General features: G+C 53.5%; 2 protein-coding genes across 4 annotated transcripts in view; both read right to left on the bottom strand.

Annotated features, from left to right (window-relative positions):
- Positions 1–434: 434 nt before the first annotated feature.
- Positions 435–16,654, bottom strand: ST6GALNAC2 (ST6 N-acetylgalactosaminide alpha-2,6-sialyltransferase 2). Of its 3 annotated transcripts, none has more exons than XM_004275513.4 (9): positions 16,312–16,654; positions 13,026–13,086; positions 9,897–10,071; positions 9,087–9,255; positions 8,494–8,632; positions 6,885–6,988; positions 5,110–5,193; positions 4,156–4,255; positions 435–3,150 (listed from the first exon to the last, which is right to left on the bottom strand). In XM_004275513.4, the coding sequence occupies exons 1-9, from the start codon at positions 16,434–16,436 to the stop codon at positions 2,983–2,985; spliced, it is 1,125 nt and encodes a 374-aa protein (XP_004275561.2). In that variant the 5' UTR covers positions 16,437–16,654; the 3' UTR covers positions 435–2,982. The 3 variants fall into 3 exon arrangements, 2 of the variants coding, with proteins under 2 accessions (XP_004275561.2, XP_033294472.2); XM_033438581.2 differs by having other exon boundaries at positions 435–2,843; positions 16,312–16,622; XR_004486374.2 differs by lacking the exon at positions 435–3,150 and having other exon boundaries at positions 4,190–4,255; positions 5,110–5,686; positions 16,312–16,624.
- A 389-nt stretch (positions 16,655–17,043) lies between these two features.
- Positions 17,044–18,520, bottom strand: part of ST6GALNAC1 (ST6 N-acetylgalactosaminide alpha-2,6-sialyltransferase 1) — a 28,352-nt gene continuing 26,875 nt past the window's right edge. Inside the window, 1 exon segment of the mRNA XM_049702038.1 lies at positions 17,044–17,370. Coding sequence (XP_049557995.1) covers positions 17,264–17,370 — 107 coding nt within the window. The 3' untranslated portion in view covers positions 17,044–17,263.

Below are 18,520 nucleotides of genomic sequence, written 5' to 3' on the forward strand. Positions count from 1 at the left end.
AAGACGGTACAGTGGCACTAGCAGAGCGATTTGGTTTCCAGGTGCTTTGTTAACACCAGGGAGCTCTCCTGGTGTTCGCTCAGCTCTGTCTGAATGGCATGGCTGGCATGTGAGCAAGAGAGTAGCAGAGTGGAGCTGGGCTTTGTTCCCATTTAAATGCCAGGCTTGAACTGGACACAGATTGCCTTTCTTTTCTGTTAAAGTTGGGAGGTGTGTGCAGCTCTTTATACGTAAGGTCACATATTTGTTCGGTCACCAAGGAAGCTATATTTGGAGTGAGATTTAAAGAGCCTGAAAACCGGTCCAAGCAGCTTATAGCTGGGAGTAAAACAAAGCAAAAGGACGTGTTAGCAAGTGAGAAAGTCTACCTCCTGGGTTATAGCCTGCTTCTGCGTGGACTTGACTGCTCTGTGGGACCCAAGTGAACCTGTAGGTTTGTTTCTGTTTCTGTTTTTTTTTTTTAAGCTGCACCGCACAGCTTGTGGGATCTTAGTTCCTCAGCCAGGGGTTGACCCCTGGCCCTTGGCAGTGAGAGTGATGAGTCCTAACCGCTGGACTGCCAGGGAATTCCCGAACCTGTAGGTTTGACTCCAGAGGGGGTTGAATATAAATGTGGCCAGCACTTCATGGCCGCTCTTTACTGGTACTGGCCACTTGCCAGATTCTGCTTCCTCAGATCACAGTCTCCCAAAAAGGGGAGTCATCGGGAACCACCAGGCTGCACTGAATTGATCTGGTGGTGCCTTACACGCACACACACATGCACGCACGTGCGTAATGACTGATTGCTCAGAGTTCCTCTAGGATCACCTTTTTTTCTCTAGTTTTTTCTTTAAATTTAACCTCAGTTTTGAGTCTCTTAGTTGGCTGCTGCATCAAATGATTCTTTGGTTTTTTTGTTTTTTGGTTTTTTTTGCGGTACGCGGGCCTCTCACTGTTGTGGCCTCTCCCATTGCAGAGCACAGGCTCCGGATGCGTAGGCTCTGTGGCATGTGGGATCTTCCCGTACCGGGGCATGAACCCGTGTCCCCTGCATTGGCAGGTGGACTCTCAACCACTGCGCCATCAGGGAAGCCCGATTCTCTGGTTTTATAGGTTGCCTCCCAGTGATGCCAGATGGGATCAGCACAGCCCCAGGTGCTAGTTGCTAACGCCTATAAAATACCACCACCCCCTTCAAAGGAGAATCATTTAAGAGTTCTTTGGACTTCATCTTCAAAAGTAGCCAAAGAATTCAAGTGACAGGGTATCCCAGAAGTGAAATCCCAGTTAGTGAAATTAGGGTATAACTAAGAACATTCAGAATACTGCACACAGTTTAGGTGATCTTGGTATAGTGGCGGGACAGCAGTGATTACAAAATGAAAGTAATTAACATGTGCATGCTCTGTTGGGGAGACTAAAAGGAAAGAGGTGTTCAGCCCAGAAAGACATTTCTCAGTGGATTTCCTATGAAGTCAATGTGTCTTGGGTATAACTTTGAAACAAATTTAAAAATTTTAAAACTGACTTACTAGCATTTGTGGATTTCAGATTGAGACCCGTGTAAAAGCAGTGTTTTATTCTGTGACTCAGCATATTCTTTTATAAGTGAAAGTTTCAGAATAGTTGCGGGTAACAGGATGCAATCAGATGTTTTGGTGTTTATAAGTTTCCCACTAAATTGTTCTTATACCCCTCTAACCGGTTGACAGGTTTTGGTAACTACAGATGTGATGGGAATAGGGGAAAATAAAGTATGGATAAAAATGGGTCCAGGCATCGGGAAGCTATGGTTTCTCAAGTAGCTGCTTTAGTCATTAAAGCCTAAATGTCCTTTCACTTAATCACATGTCTCAATTTCTGAAGTAGCATTTTGATTCATCCCTCTTGTTAGGTGTGCTGATAGGATCGTCCCTTCAAAACCACAGACCCAAGGGCCAGGTTTTGGGCAGGGAGGCTCTTGCCTACCAGACCTGTGGAGACATCCCCCTGTCCCCTCCACTGCCTTGCGGGGTAGGGTGTAGCAACATCAGACTAGACATCAGGACAGTAAATCCCAGGGTTTGCTTAAGGGGTAGTATGGGGATAACTCAGTTGGTTTACACTTCTATAGAAGCCCATGTAATCTAAAATAAAACTGCCTATATCAAGTCAAATTATTGAAGCCATGACGTTTAGTGTCCGATAATGAGGGTTCATTACCCAGTAATGTCCTTTTGGTGACAAGGTGGTAATACATCTCCAACGGGACTTTAATCAGGGGCCAGTGACCTTCTGCATGGTTGACTCCCATCAAATTCCCGTGGTTCTTGGATTCTGAATTCTTTGTGCTAAACACCCTGCATGATATACTACTTTCCCCAACACACACACACACAATGGTTATCCACCATTTATGCAATTATCTAGTTCCAAATCACATTTATCGGGGCAGAAGTGAGTCGGTCCTGTTCTCAGAAAGGCTGTTCCGACATGGCCTTGAGTTGAACTGCTTTGGAGTTTGCGTGAAGCTGGACATGCTAGTGGGAGGATTTGGGCTGAGAAGCGTGCGTTTGCTTCTACTGCTGCTTGATCTTTGTTAACTGAGAGACCCTGAGCCGCTCCACTGACCTCCTAGTCACCTTGTGCCACTACTGTCTTGGGAACGCTCAGCTATGAAGGATGCCTGCCTCACGCTGGTGAGGGGCAGTCTCACCTTGAGAGTGTTATCTTCGGTTTTAAAGACAAATCCAGCACAGAGCAGTCGGTTTTTTCTTGGCCAGGGTTGGGATGTCTGCCTCAGACCAGATGAGCTGAGGACAAGGTGGGGTGTCTCACAAAGAATAGGCTTCAGTGACAGTCACACATCCACTCGGTGTCCTCTGTAGGGAAGAAGCGGGGGCAGGGTCAAGGACAGTTGGAGCCCCTCTCAGGCTGAAAAGACCAGAAGGCAGCTTTGGCCACTTGAGGGGCCAAGGGCCTCAGCTCTGCAAAAACACAAAGGTCTTGGGTGCTTCAGGGTCAGCGCTGGTACAGCCAAAGGATGCCAGCCTTGTGCAGGTCCTTCCACAGGGTGGCTTCCAGGGACAGATCATGGTTCACGTAGAATATCAGTGGCTTCTTTATTCGTTCGAAATAGTGGTCAGAAAATTTCTGGTAGTTGCTTGTGATGAATCCATAGGCACTAACCTGGACGAGGACAGTCACTGAGTTAGCATTTACTGCGCTTCCACTATGTGTAAAGTGACGCGAATGTAGAAGCCACGTCCCCCCATAGCTGCCTTGTGTTGTGTGAAGGTGAGGATAAACGGTTCTCGCCCACGCTTTAATACCCTGAACTGTGCTCTTTCTACACATTTTCTCACTCAGCCTTACAACCATCTTGGGTAGATATTGTCCCCATTTTACAAATGGGGAAACAGGCTTAGAAAGGTAACCAGACATGTGTCCCCCGTCACAAACTAGTAAGTAGCTGGGCTGGATTTTGAACTCGGGTCTGTGACACCAAAGCTGTGATCATCACTGTGTTCAAGATAGAGGCAAAAAGCCCCTTACCTCCTATTCTAGTGGTGACTGCAGACAAGAAGACTCCTGTTTAAAACGGGGAAAAGGTGACCAGAGTCCAGTGGTGCCTGGCCTCAGTTCTTGCGCTGGCTTCAGTGTGGGTCACTGCCTTTTCTTGAAAACCACTTCTCAACCTCTGTCTCTGCGCACGTCATGTGGGCACCACCCCACTGAGAATGTCTCATACAGTGATTTCAGAGATTCCTTGTGTGGTTGGCTGCCCACCTTAGTTCTAGAATGTCTTCACAAAAAGCTGTCTCTGCCCACTTTTGTTAAGAAGATTTCGCTTTCACAAGAGCAGTTGGATAAAATGTGCCTTAAATACCATATGGAGCAGCTGCCCTGGGGCAGAGGGCGTGAAAGAAGCCAGCCCAGGGGAAGGGGGCTGTGATGGGACTCAAGGCTGGCACGGGGGCTGTCCTGTAAGGGACCCTGAAGACCACTTCCGCCATCCCGTTCCCGAGACCAAGATCGCTCCTGCCGCTGGGGCATCCTTCCGCCACAGGATAGAGGCCCAGAGTCCCAGATCTGGGCTAGCAGGCCTCTCATGTAGGGGATATCATGGATCGAATTAGGTTCCATTCAAACCTACTTTGCTGCTGTGGGCTCCTGAGAGGGAAGACCTCTTACCTGGTCACAGGTATGCAGTGCTGTCAGCAACATGAGGGCTCCAGTACTAGGCATGTATAGGTCTCTGAATTTTGTGTTAATCCACTTGGATTTCAGAAACCTGGAATCAAAAAGAGCCATCAAAACTCAGGACTTTGGGTCCTGCAGGTCCTGCACACCAGCTAGCTTGATGGTTGCGCCATTACACCAATTTGGTTGGAAAACTGCAAAAATTTCCTGCCCCTCTACCCCAACCCACCCCCAAATGAACTATACACAAAAATCTTGGTTGAGATAACAAAGAGGAACAGGTCCTCCCAAAGGACCGCAGGTGAGAGCCTTCCCCTTCCTCCCACTCTCTAGAAGCCTGAATCCAGTCTAACTCACCTTTCCTCTCTACAACACCCTCCTGCACCATAGTGTCTGGGGCAAAGGTGGCCTAGTTAATTAGCCGGATATCTAAGCTTCTACCTCCAGACTTTGGCCAAGCAGGAGCCACGTATGAGGACAGAGCACACAGGTCCTGTGACTGGAGGCACCGGTGAGGTGATGAGGGGGGTGGGGTTTGAGATCTGCAGGCAGGTGTTCCCCAGGCTCCTCCCATGGTCTCCTGTGTTTGAGCTGTGATCAGGCCCGCAAGTGATGACAACTCGGCCTCTAGCAGTCCCAATACACCCCCACATCTATGGTCCCCCCATGCCTGACCTAAGGCTTTCTGAGCTTTCCTAGTAAGAAAACCTGATGAGTTCCCTCTCCATTTCCCATCTACCTTGACTGATAGAACACCACCTCCATCAAGGTATAATACTCAAATAAAGTAGTAAGTGAGGCAGTATAAGTGCTTGCGGCGTCCTCGTACATGGCCCCCCTGTGGGTTTAGTCCTTGGGGGGGATAAAGCCGGTGCTGCCGGTGGGTGTGGAGCCAGGGGCGGGGGTGAAGCAGTTCTTCCCAGCACCACCCCTGCCCCCACCTACCTCTCTGTCAGGTAGCTGATGAAGTCTGGATGGAGTAGCTTGAATTTGCTGGCAGAGGCTTCTGGTCCAAAATAGGTCTGAGGCCTAGGACCCACGATAGAAGTGGACAGAGGGGCCGGTGCCGTCTTACGGCCCGTTGGGGAATGAGGAGAGAGGAAGGGCACTGGGACGGTGGCGGCGTGTGGACCGGTAGGGGCGGGGCTGGACGTAGTAGCGGGAAAAGGGGGTGTAGAAGGTGGCGGGCAGCACCGTCGGGACCACGTGCGGCTTCCCGCCCACCAGGACCTCCAAGGGCGGGGTGTACGTGAGAGAGGAGGGGGGTGTGAACAGAGCGGGAGGGGTCGGGTAGCAGCAGTGGACCGGGTGGTGGGGAGGGGGTGGGAGGAGAGGGAAGTAGAGAGACTCAGAGGGGGCGCTCTCTTGGTTCTCGGAAGGGCAGGGGAAGCACTGGTTTTGGGGGAGTGGTGAGGTGGGAGGCTGGAAGAAGGGGGGCTCCTTCAGGAAGTGGGGCACGTAGGGGGCGATGTAGGGCGGGATGCGCCGAATGGGCCCGATGTAGGAGGCCGAGGGTGCAGGGCTGTAGGATGGAGACAGAGCGCTGGGCACAGGGGGAGTTTGGGAAGAGTTTCGAGAGAGAGATTTTAAGCCAGATTGGGAGGGAGATTTGGAGGCGGGTGGAGTGATGTTTTGGGCAGACCCTCGAGGCTGGACATGAGGGCTAGGGTTCAGGGAGGAAGACCGGGAAGAGGGCTGTGAGGCATTTGGGGTGGCAGGGTGAGAGGGGAGACGGGAGGAAGACCCCCGGGTGGAGGACGGGGAAGGGGCTGAGCCACCGGCGCTGGCGTAGGGCTGCTGGTTGATGTGGTTGGATCGGGATTGAGAGGGGGACTGGGAGGGGGAAGGATTAGGGGTGTGGGAGGGGGAGCTCATTGATGTTGGGGAGGCTTATGTCTGCTCGATGTCTTTGAGCCAGCCCCCCCAGAGCCAGTCCTGCCCCGCGTCACATAGCCCACCCTCATGACCAGCTGCAGCATTGTGAGCTCTTGCAACGGATTGTTAGGTAATCACGAGGGGGGTGGGGCACAGGGCAGGGCTGGTGGAGCCCCCCAAGGAGGCCTCAGCAGCTGCTCTTTCATGGTGGGTGAGATGTCCTGGAGCCACCAAGATGGGAGGCTGGTCATTGTCACGGGGGTGGCACAGATTTCTAAGGACCTGACTCAGGGACAAGAAATTGTCTCAGCACCACAGGAAGGAGGTTTAGATGAGGACAGGACATGGTTCAAAAGAGCTGGACACAGGCCTGCTGCCCAGGAAGGTGGGGGAGAAAAGACAGAGGGCCCTTTGTTCCCACTTCGCCGGACACTGGACTCACGTCGCCTGCTCTCCCATTTCATGGGCAGTCTTGGGAGGGTGCCCGCCAAGAGGAATGGAATGGATACTGGCCCCCACTCTTGGTTTCCAGACACAATGTGCTGGACAGGTCCTGCGGCTGCCACTGGCTGGGTGGCTGGGTTGTTTGTGGGGACAGCAGCCCGAAGCTGAGGGGCCAGGCCTGCCTGCTCAGGAAGGAGCCCCTCGAACCTACAGCCCACCTTGTCAGGAGGGTCCCTGGGGACCAGCAGCGTTACCTAGGCTTTCCTGGGTGTAGGAAAAGAGCTTAATCTTCTAATGCTCTGTTGAACTCGGGGGTTTTCTTGCCGCCTTCACCCACCTTTCCCATCTGACAGTGGACCCTGGGAGCATTACCATGCCCTGCCCCCTGCCTGGCTGCTCACCTGTCCCCTTTATCGGGGCCCTCAGGGACAGGCACACCTAGAATGGCCGATCTTAGCATCATGTAGTCGCGGATGTCTGAGGGGATGAAGATATAGCGCAGGTCCTGTCGGAGGGACAGAGAAACAGCCGCAGTGGGAACAAGACCACGTCAAGATCCTGCTCAGAGTGGACCGCTCTCCGCCCAGTCTGTCTGCCCTCATGGGAGCATTTTCCTCTTATGCCTGTAATTCCCACTTTCAGGTACCCTGCTGGTTTCAGTACTCAAATCCTTCGATACTCTTCCCTTCAAGAAGTGATGCTTAATTGCCATCCCCTTGAGTGTGGGCTGGACTTAGTGACTAATGAACAAAATTTTTCTAACGCGTAGGAAAAAGTGGAAGTAAGGAAGGGTATGTGACCTTGGAAAGTGGGTCATAAAAGGCACTGGAGCTTCCTTGCTCTCTGGGATCGCTCACTCTGGGGGAGCAAGGGCTGTGAGGGAGCCATCTGAGCTCCGGCCAGAGGCAGGCCTGAGGACTGCAGCCCCTGCCCGTCCTGACCGCGACCGCTGGGGGACCCTGAGGAGACCCCGCTGAGCTGCTCCTGAGTTCCTGACCCGTGAAAACTGTGAGATAATCGGTGTGTGTTGCTTAAAGCTACTAGGTTTGGGGGTAGTTTGTCATGCAGTTATAGATAATGCCTACAGGTTCTGTGGCTACACCAGAAGTGGAGCTGTCCCGTGTTGTTCTGTCACGAGCTGAAAGAGGCCTCGGTGCACAGACACTGTGGCTAGGACACCCCTGAATTCCCTGGTCAGAGGAGGAAGCATCTAGAAACTCAAACCAGTCCTACTGAGCATCCCAGAACGCTTATCCTGGGACCTCCCCGCTGCATGTGGTAACCAGCCCACTGGAGAAGCGAAGCACTGTGTTACAACAACCAGCTGTGGTTGAAAGAAACTGGAAGCGGCAGACAGATTCAGATTCCAGTTCTCCTGCTCCGAAGCTGCGGCTCTGGGCGTGTTTTCCTCGATTGCTCAGCTGAGCCTCAGCTTCCTGCATGGTCTGCTGTGAGCCCTCAGGAGGGCACACATCATTCTTCTAGTGGGCAGCGTGAGAGATGGAAACAACCCTGCACTGCGGTCAGAGGGGCCTGGATTTTGATGATTCTGGCTGGGTGGTGGCCTTGGACACACCGCCCTCTGGAAAGGGGCTGCTGTGATGCCTGTATCCGGTGCTGGGAAGGAGGGAGGCACTCAGTAAATACTGTGTGTAGCCTGAGCTCTGGGTGCGGGGGATTCTGGATTTGAATCCAGCCCCACCGCTGCTTTACTGACTGAAGGGGCCCTGAGCCTTAGTCTCCTCACCAGTAAGAGAGGGCTGGCGTGGCCTCTGTAAGTGCCTGGCATTCCATAAGCTTTCAGTCAATACTCATTCGTGTTCCACCCCAGAGTTGTCCTGAGCCACCTGAAACCACAGGGCGCCTCTGCCCAGATCCGCCCCTTCAGTGGCTCCATTGCGTGGGCCCAAGACCCTGGCACAGCCTCTCTATGCACTGGGCTGGGGCTTGGGAACCCTGTGGCCCACCCCTCAGACGCGGGTTGGCACCGACTGTCAGTGGCAGCCTCACCTGTCCCTGCGGCACAGAGGTGAAGCCCAGGTTTGAGTAGGAGATGAGGGAGTTCTTCATTGTGTTTACAGTGAAACCGTAGAAGGAGGTCTTGGTGCCCACGTCCTTCTCAAAGCCTTTGATCACAGCACCATTGAGTCTGGTCCAAACAGAGGCCCATCAGCCTGCTTGTGGCTACACGATGCTGCGTGTTTACTTCCATCCCCAGGGGGCCTCACCTGTCCCTGTTCCATCCCCAGGGTTCTGTCACTCCCTCTGCCCACAGCAGCCCCAGTGCCCGGTCACTAGCCCCATCCCCACAACTCGGGACCTGAAGGGATGCCTTGTGAAGTGGACAAAGCTGACCCTGGCAGCTCCTTCCTCCTGGGTCCCCTTAGCCGACCACACCCTCGCTTATCTTCAGGGCCTGTTTCCGTAATGCCTTTGTCCGCGCCTGTCTGCGCATTACAACTGCTGAGCTGCCTGAGGCCACTGCTGCCTTGGCCCATGCCCTCACCTATGATGCTCCCCCCCCCCCCCCCCGGGGGCTGGCTGGGGACCAGCTCTCCACCCAGCTCCTCTCCTGCTTCCTCCCTGGCCCCTGCCCCACATACCTGAACACGTAGTCATGGGCATCGATGTTCTGACCCTGGCGGGAACCATTCAGAATGCCTCCGTTACCCACCACGGCACACCGGATGCAGCCCGGAAGCAGCTCCCTGGAGACGGCAAACAGCCTGGTGCTCTCAGAGCCATTCAGGAGGCTCAGGGTGGAGGCGATGGCTGTGGGTGTGGGACAGGGTGGGGTACCACGAGGGGTCACATGGGTCATTGGGGCCTTCCCAAGACTTCCTGGCTCCCCACCTGCCCGAGGCCTGACACCAGCCCCTCTCCAGAGGCACAGAGGGTGGAGGACGGTGAAATGCCAGTGGGAAGAGGGTGGTGGGGCAGGGGGTTTGGCTGTGCCCTCAATCATCTCAAGAACTCATACCAGTCCTCCCAGGACCGTGTGTATTCCCAAAGAAAATAATCGGAGGCATGGTGGGGCGGGGGGCAGATTTAACGCGGAGGGGGCTCTGGGTGGTTTCCCACAGAAGCAACCACCCGCAGGCTGTTTGAGGCCTCACAGCCGCTGTCCTCGGCCACCTTTGGGCACTGGCATCTTTCACACCAGGGAAGCCCCAGGATGGTGAGAGCCACTTGCAGGGGCAGCCAGGCCCCTCTTCTGGACACTGTGCTGCTTATAGAGATGAGGGGGGAGGGAGTCAGGAATCGCACAGCAGGGGTGTCGAGCCCTGAGGCCCGCCTGGGAGGAAGAGGCAGGGGGTCCACATCTTGGTGCTGTGAGGGAGGAGAGGCCCATTCTGCACCAAGGCCAAAAGCAGGAACAATGGACTAGTTGAAGCCAGAGGGCTGCAGGCTACCTTGGCCGGAGAGCCCCTGCCAGCCGTAGGGGGCTTTGTGCCGGCTCAGGCTGTCCCAGAGCTCCTGGGTGAAGAGGTTCCCTGACAGCAGCACTGGAATGGAGAGATCAAACAGATCCCGGAAGTGAGGGTGCCGTTGAATGGCGAGATAAAGTGGGTGTCGACAGGGCAGGTTCTGTGGGTGAGAAGAGAAGAGGGCTGTTTCTGGGGGTTGGGGTGGGTAGGAGCCACCAGGGGGCTGGAAGGGAAGTGCCGCCCTTCTCCCTCTAGACTTGGGCAACCCCCCGATCTGCAGGCCCAGGTGGCCTGTAGTGCAGCAGCCCAGTGGGGCTGGGAGCTTTCTGGATTTACCCTGCCCAGCCCTTCTCCTGGATGCCACATCTGGGGCCTGATGGCCTCCTACAACTTCACCTCACACTAGGGGGGAACTTTGAGGCATTTTCCCACAAATGGATAAGACCTGCCTGCCCTGTAGTGGAGGAGGAGGTCCAGCCTGGGCTTAGGAGTCCGTCAGCCTGGATCCAAATCCTAGCTCTGGCAGTCCTTGCCGTAGGATTCACGTGGAACAGGCTGCTGGGAAGACTTATGACATGTTTCTGCCAGTCGGTGCCTATACTGAATTGAAGAGTGTCCCCTCCCCCAATTCATGTCTGCCCAGAACCTCAGAATGTGACCTTATTTGGAAATAGGGTCTTTGCAGGTGTAATTAGTAAGATGAGGTCATACTGTATTAAGGTGGGCCCTAAATTCAGTGACTGGTATCCTCATAAGAAGGCATGTGCTGATGGGGGCAGAGATTGAGTGATGCACCTACAAGCCAAGAAACACCTGGCGCCTCCAGACGCCGGAAGAGGCCAGGAGGGGTTCTTCCCTAGAGCCTTCAGAGGGAGGCTGGCGCTGCTGACACCTTGATTTCAGACATCTGCCCTCTAGAACTGTGAGAGAATCCATTTCTCTTGTTTTAAGCCACCCAGTTTGTGGTAATTTGTTCCAGCTGCCATAGAAAGCCCTCGAGGGCCTCTGCACACAGCGACCTTGAAGGAGGGCAGTGTACCAAAAAGGCCTCAGCTCCATCTGCCTGCAGCCCCCATGTCAGAATCCCGAACAGCCTCGGCTTGGGTGGAGCTGTTCTTCCCACTGAAGGGGGCTCTTTGTTAAGCCGTTGGTTTGATCAAAGGACAATGCAGGAAAGAGCTGTACAGTCATTTCTGCTCTTATGTGACATATGAGTGCCTAAAAACCATTATGCAGAATTGTGCAACCAAAACCACAGGGCTTTGGGGAAAAGGGATTAGCAGCGCAACACTCAAAAACTTGATCAGTGATGCATAAAATAAGAACGTGGGTAAGATAGAAGCAGTTTTACATACATTCGCTGGTTAAGGAATATATAAGTACTACTAAGAATATGGCACTTGACCTTGGAAAAGACTTGACATTTGCTTGTGGATGTGGGTGTCGGAAGGGTGGCAGCTTGGGAGTTTTCGTGAAGTGGTGGAAAGCTGGTTATAGCGTATGCGATGAAGCGGATGGCTATCTGAAGTGTGCGTGTGTGCCTTTTGTGTATTCCTACATGGCTCCCTTTGGTTGAGTGTGGTTTTCCGCATTTACCAGTGTTCTTGCTGACAGAATCACTGAAAACACACACGGAATTTGGATTATGCTCATATTGTTTACTAATATAGCAAATACTTATGGAACAAATTCATGTTTTCAAAGCAAGCATTAAGCCGAACTGACAGCACTAATTTCACTACTATTCGGTTTATCATAGGGATGTTTTCCAGGGCCTTCTTTATGAGGCTCCAAGAGAAAAATCTTCAGGTCTCTGTATCTGGAAAGGCTGCACTTTCCTTGGGCAGCTGGCTTGCTTTTTACCTCATGGACAGGGTGGCAAACTTTCCTTCTTTGCCGTGGCCACTAGGAAGCTAAGAGCCGGATATATAGCCCATCTCTTACACCCTGTGGCACATTTTTCATGCACTTATCTGACGTTGTCTAATTTTCCTCCCTTTATTTTTCCTTTACCTGCTTCTTCATTTTATTCTTTTTTTTTTTTTTTGCCATGTCATATGTATCCGAAAGCCACCTCAAATCCTTTTTTTAAATGAGGTGGGGAAATATGTCAGTTAGCACCAAGCAGCTCAAGGTGAAAAGGACTTTAGGAAAAGTAAAGGTGACCTGACCAAGCACTTATAAGACCCTTGACGCCTCTCTTCAGCCCGCTGGCCAAGTGTCCACCCGGCCTCTGTTATCAGGAAGGGGTCCCCATCACCTGCCCAGGGCTGCCTACTCTGTCTCTGACCGCTCAGCGGTCACTAAGTCTTGCATGGGGTGAAATCTTGCTCCCTGAGGCTTCAGTTAACAATTTCCAGTCTCTGGGGCATTAAAAACAACTCTTAAACCCTAATCAAGCCAGAATTACACAGTCATCACCCCTCCCAACCACAGCACGCAGAGGGGGTGAGGCCGTATTGCTCAGTGGTTCAGAGCCAGGCTCTGGGGTCGAATGAGAAGCTCGAACCCCTGTACCACCTCTTCTCCATGAGTGACCTTAGCCTTTCTGCGCCTCATTTTACTCATCTGTAAAACTGCCTCACAGGCTTGCAATGAGGCTTAAGTGAGAGAACTCACGTAAAACGCTTGAGACGGCCTTTCAGGCCACAGTCAGCGTGATCTGTTATAGAGCAGGGCCCGGAAGTGCTCAAAACCGTCTTCCCAGGGCTTGGTGTTTACTTCATGGTGAGCAGTTTAAATGTGACTTTTACAGTAAAAAGACATTTTGAGGAGTAGAATGTAAAGGTCACAGGACTTTTAAAGACAAATCAAGACTTCCCACAACTTTTCAGCTGGCTACACCCCAAGGAGTAAATATGGAGTCACCCTTCTCTGCTGTTAGGGTTCAGGGAACCTCCGTGGTCAGGTCTGAGGAGCCCTGACTGGCTGGCTGCTCAGTTCTCTGCTTCCTTTGGGGGAATGGCGGGGCGGGGCCGGCGGGGGTGGTGGTTCCAGAGTGCTCCCGCCAGCAGGCTCCTGAGAATGTTCTCATTTGTGCTTCTCTTTCCCCTTTTCCCCCGAATGCTAACTTGAGAATGTGAGAAACCGCCCCAGGGTAGCTGGCCCCAGTACCTTTCTCGTCGTAGAATTCGATGCCTTGGGTCCAAAGAAAGCTTGAGACGATGTGATGTTCCTGGGGGAGAAGGCAGAAGTAAAGCAGGGATCTCACCTGCCCCTGGAACCTGCTGTCTGGCTCTGTTAGCTCTGGGGGCTGACATTCCATCAGGGTCTGATTGTTTTTCTGTGCTCCGATTCTTGCCCATCCCTCTGTCTTTGGGCACACAAAATACTGTCCTATTATTATGTTCTACCCAGAAACCAAGAAATGAAGAAGCCCCTTGGCAAGCGGCTGAAATGTGGAGTGTATAGGAACAGTGAGGTGGTGGTGAAGAGATGAAAAGATAAAACAGGAAAGATTGCCAGCCCCCTGGGATTGTGACCATCTGAGGGGTCTCCCTGCCAAAAGGCCCCAGAAACAGGTGTTAGATCCCAGGTGCCTTGGGCCCCCTTCACCTGGTGAAGGGCATGGGTCTGAAGCCTGACTCCGTGGATTTGTATCCCAGGATCTCTGGAAGCTACTGAACTTCTCGGAACCTCAGTCTCTGTGTCTGTTCAGCGGGGGTATTCATACAAGTGTGAAGATAATCACATAGAGACAGGCTGGGACCTGGGGGCCTTTGCTGCAGTGCTTGCACGTGGACAAACGACCCCTCCAGCCACAGAATGCAAAGAAACTTATAAGGGACTAAAAATAGCTGGGTGCGTGTGCAACTGGGGCAAATTATGAACAACAAGATACAAAAAGACCAAAACCTCAGCAAAAGCAGGGTGTCGAGCAAAAGCAGGGTACTGCACAGGTACCCTGCACAGGTAGTACCACCAAGGGGGTGGGCACCTAAGCACCCCCTCTGGCCCAACGCCTGGACCCATTCCTGCTGTCACCCAGTATAAGGAACCAACTCGCGCCCCCGCCCCCCCCCCAGGGAGCAAGCAAGGGAACCTGTTACTTGTTTTCGCTTCCCCCTACTGCAGCAGGGGCCCCAGTAAAGCCTTGCCTGAACTGTTGGGAGGTGCAAACACAGAATTTATGTTACCTTACATAAAAAGCCTGCCTTCAGGTTTGTGAAAGACCATGGAGGAGCAGGCCAGGAAAAGCAGGGTGATCCCTTCCCCCACCTGTCCCTTGCGCCCCAGAGGGGCCACCCACATAATCCTGTAGTTCATCTGTGAGGAACTGGGACTGCGGTGCTCAGCCTAGGTGGCCTTCGAGAATCCTAGGGAGCTTTTGCTCCCTCCCCAGTGATTCTAACACGCAACCAGGCTTGGAACCTGATGGAGGAACTGCTGAATTGGTGGAATAGAGACAGAAGGGACAGAGTTGTGGGGCGGGGCTGGGGAGCCCCCCAATCCAGTTTTGCTGCTCTGAATTGCCCCAGCCTCAGGGAGGCCTGCTCCTCTCTCCAGAGCACCCCTTACGCTCACAGACTTCCCCCGGCCCCTCCCACTCCGGAATCCATGGGCATTTACACACCAGCCTGGGAGCTGGGAAGGAGTGGGGAAGGGGCCAGCCCAGCTCACCCGCACCCCTATGGAAAATTTAACCAGCCCGAGGAGAAAGGAGGTCGATGTTGTGCAGTTTTTCATAAAACTACATTTACTCAACTTAGATCATATTCTTAGGAATTCTTCGCCCTAAAATAGCCTTTTCTTTTACAAAATAATGTTCACCGTAGATGGTAACTGGCAGGTAACTGGCGTCCTGTAGTATCCTCACCCCTCCTCCAGAAAAAAACAAGTCTAGAAATCCAAGCCCAGGAACTACTGATTCAGATTCTTCTGTGAGTAAATTCCTGAACCGATTCCACTCTAACCTGCAAGGAGAGCCCCGTCTCGGGTGTGGTAGGCCTGGTCCCAGGGCCTTGCTTCCCTGGACTCTCCACTGTAGCCAGCCAGGTAGGTCCGTTTTTGGTCCCCAGTTGGGGAGGTCGCACAGCCTGCTGTCCCCGCCCAGATTTCCATCCCACCTGCCACCCTGCTTACCCACCTCCTACCGAGACTGAGTCTGGACCTGGCCCCTGGGGTTTAATTACAGCACAGACGTCACCAAAACAACAAGGATATGGACAGGTTCTTGGGTTGTACTAGATTTTTGAAAGATGAAAGATCTTTAAAACAAACTTTGTTGAGGTGTAATGGATGTTCAGCAAACCTCATATTTTAAGTGGTATTAGTTACTTTCAACAGATGTTCAAGTGTGTTTCAAAACATCCTTACATAAAACTGACAAGGATCCCCTTTCTTAATACCCTCAATATTCTCAGTCCTCCTTATGCAATTTCTGACTCCAGGGAGATGAAATAACTTCAGGTATTGCCTGTTAGAGCACCTTTTGTTCTAAAGGGACCGGACTCATCATCAGTGGCAAGGGTGTTTCATATTGTTTGGAAATTTGGGTGGCTTCTGACCTTGTTTCCTGATAGCAGACACTAATTTTGATTTCATTTCCTTATTCCTGGAGCAAGGTTTAGTAAGGACTGTGCCGGTGGGAAAGCGCTGGGAAGGGAAAGACACGCCCCGCAGGCCTCAGAAATCCAGGCTCTGGGCACAGCTTGGCCCACCTTCCAGAAGTAAAGCTAAATCCTTTTGAGGCTTCTTCAGTAACTGGAACCATCACCTAGCAAAGGCAGGCTCTCAGATTTCTCCTCCTGGGGCACAAATGAAAGAAAGCTGCCCAGGGTCGGCGAAAGGGAGCGGAGCGCAGGAGGAGGCTCAGGGACGGGAACTTGGATGGAGCCCAGGATGGGCCCCAGTTCGCCGATCGCGCCCGATTGCGCCCAGACGGTGCTTATCAAAATAAACGGAGCAGAGAGCCGGGAGTTAAGGGAGCCCGGCGCGGGGAGGGCGGGGACCACAGCTAGAGGGAGAGGCGACCCGCCGCAGCCCGGCCGAGGAGCCCGGCCAAGTTGGAACCGGGAGACTTGGATTCCTGCTCCCAAGGAGAGCTTGAAAAAAACGTGACGTTAGCGAGGGACAATGGGTGGCAAAAACGGGGCTGTTTTTAAAAGATTCAGGTGTCCTAGCCAAATCTGGACAATAGAAAGGGTTTCTTCTCAGGGCCGGAGGGAAGTAAGCGTAAGGTTGTCGGGAGCGGATCGCCGGTGCGCAAGGGGCGAAGCTCCTCTCCGACCCCGGCGGAGGCTGTGGGGCCCCGGCAGCACGCCGGGGTGGAGGCTCTGGGGACAAAGGGCCGCAGCCCGAGTGCCCGCGGCAAGCCACCCCGGAGGGCGGCCCAGCCCTGAGCTGGGCGCCCCGCGCGTCCCCTGCGCCCTCCAGACAGGTCCCGCGCGGCAGCCCCTACCTGGCTCCGGTCAGGGGCCCCGGGTATGACTCCACCGCCGAGGAGTACAGGGCGACGAGGATCCCCGAGCAAACAACCGCGAACAGGAGCAGCAGCCAGAAGACAGGGACGCGCGGGAGCCCCATGCAGCCCCGGCCCGCGGGCGCCCCGTCGGCCGCAGTCCCGGGCGGAGGGGAGAGGCCCGGGTGGGCCGGGCCGGACTCCTGGACTCGGCCTCCCGGCCGCTGGGGCCCCTCCCCGCCTATCCCCGTTCTGCCCGTGCCGCACCCTCGGGGCCTGCGCGACGGGTCCCGGGGGCGGGGTGAGGGGGGGGAGAATGTAGCGCCGGCGCCGGAACTGCCCTCGCCCCGCCGGCGCCCAGCCCGGGGACACCGCGCGAGCCGTGGTTGGGCAGGGCGCTTCCCGGTACCTTCAAGGGCGGGCGTGCGAGGTCCGGGAGCTGCGGGGCGCGGGGAGACGCCGCCACCTGCCGCGTGGGCTGCGCACTGTGCCCCGACGACCCCCGAGGCCCATGGGAGAGGCGGCGAGGATGGAGGAGCCAACGCTGACAGCCCAGACCCTGGGTAGAGCTGGAGGGGGTGAGGTAGGGGGCCTGCCCGGTTGGGATGGGTGGGGGAGCTGAGGCTGTTCATCCTCCTCATTTGGTGACTGGCTGGGGCCCTCAATCGAACTGCCTTCCTGTTACAAACCGAGGCCAACCTGGAGATCTCAGCAGTCCATTGACACCTGAAGGGTGTAGCAGGGGATCCGGTGTCAGCAGGAAGGGCTGGGGAAGCTCGGGCACTAGTGCTCTGGAAGCAGAGCCCTTCCAGGGAGTGAACAGTAGGTGACACAGTGTATTCTCCAGTGGGCCACGTCCTGGCCTCAGAAACCTGTGAAATACCCCAGACTCCCCCCCCCCCCCGCCCCGCCCAATTATCAGAGCCTGCAATGACAGGGACCTTGTCCGTTTCTACCGGCTTTCTGCTCTCCCCTGTTCTTCACGTATGGGAGCAGGTCTGGGTGCAGCAACAGGTATCTGTCCAACTGCAGAGCTTCCCAGAAAGCTTCCTGGAGCCTCTGCTCGTGGGCAGGAATGGGTCTTTCAGGCTCAGTTCTCACAATTTAAAAAAATGCACCTTGCCACCCTGCTGATGGACACTACTTAGAATTGATGGTTTCGAGTCTTTTCCTTTAATCTTTATGGTTTTCAATCGCCAAAATCCCTGTCCTTGTTACTTATCCCATGATCAGCACCTTCTCCCATTTCTTCAGTGATTGATAAAACATCAAACATCTCTCTAAGCCCCCCAATTGCAAACCTATCCCTCTCTCTCGTGACAGCCTCACCTACTTCATGAAGAAGGGGAATCACTGTTGCATACATACGAACGAGTCACCTACATACAAACAAGTTCTGTTCGGAGAGTGTGTTCTAAGTCCAGTTTGTTTCGTAAGTCCAACGAAGTTAGCCTAGGTACCCAACGAACACAATCAGCTATATAGTACTGTACTGTAATAGGTTTATAATACTTTTCACACAAATAATACATAAAAAACAAACAAAAAATAAAACATTTTTAATCTTACAGTACAGTACCTTGAAAAGTACAGTAGTACCAGCTACATCACCGCTGCTTTTACGCTTGCTTCCGGACATCCTGGGTTTGAAATAAAGATACTGTACTACTGTACTCTATACAGCACTGTACAGTAAAGTACACAAAAGCACAACCACTTGTAGAGGATGCACGCACGTGACAATGTACGCCACACACATAAATAACTTACGTGAGTGGACATGCAAACGCATGTTCGCATCTTTGAAAGTTTGCAACTTGACGGTTTGTATGTAATGTCTTCAACTTTCCATCTTCAAACCTACAAACTTGGCCCCCACCACAGTCCAGCTTCCACCTGCCTGGACTCCAGCCTCAAGTTGGCGAGGGCTCTCCTCCTGTGTCGGGTTGACCCTCCACCATCTGTGTTAAGGATTTGGATCCACCTCCAGTGCCTAAAAAGCAGTGCCCCGCTCAGAACAGAGTCTCCTATCCACCATGTGGGGTTCTCCTTCCTGTCTGCAGCTTGCAGTCTCTCCACCCCTCCTCTGTCTCCCAACAGATCAGCCCTCTCCCCGAAGCTTTCTTTCCTATCCAGCCAGGACCCGGGGAGTCATAATCTAAAAGCTACTCTCTCATGGTAACCCAGATTCTCTTGTCTTCCTGGCTTT

Source organism: Orcinus orca, chromosome 19, assembly GCF_937001465.1.
Source record: "Orcinus orca chromosome 19, mOrcOrc1.1, whole genome shotgun sequence".
Lineage (NCBI taxonomy): Eukaryota > Metazoa > Chordata > Mammalia > Artiodactyla > Delphinidae > Orcinus > Orcinus orca.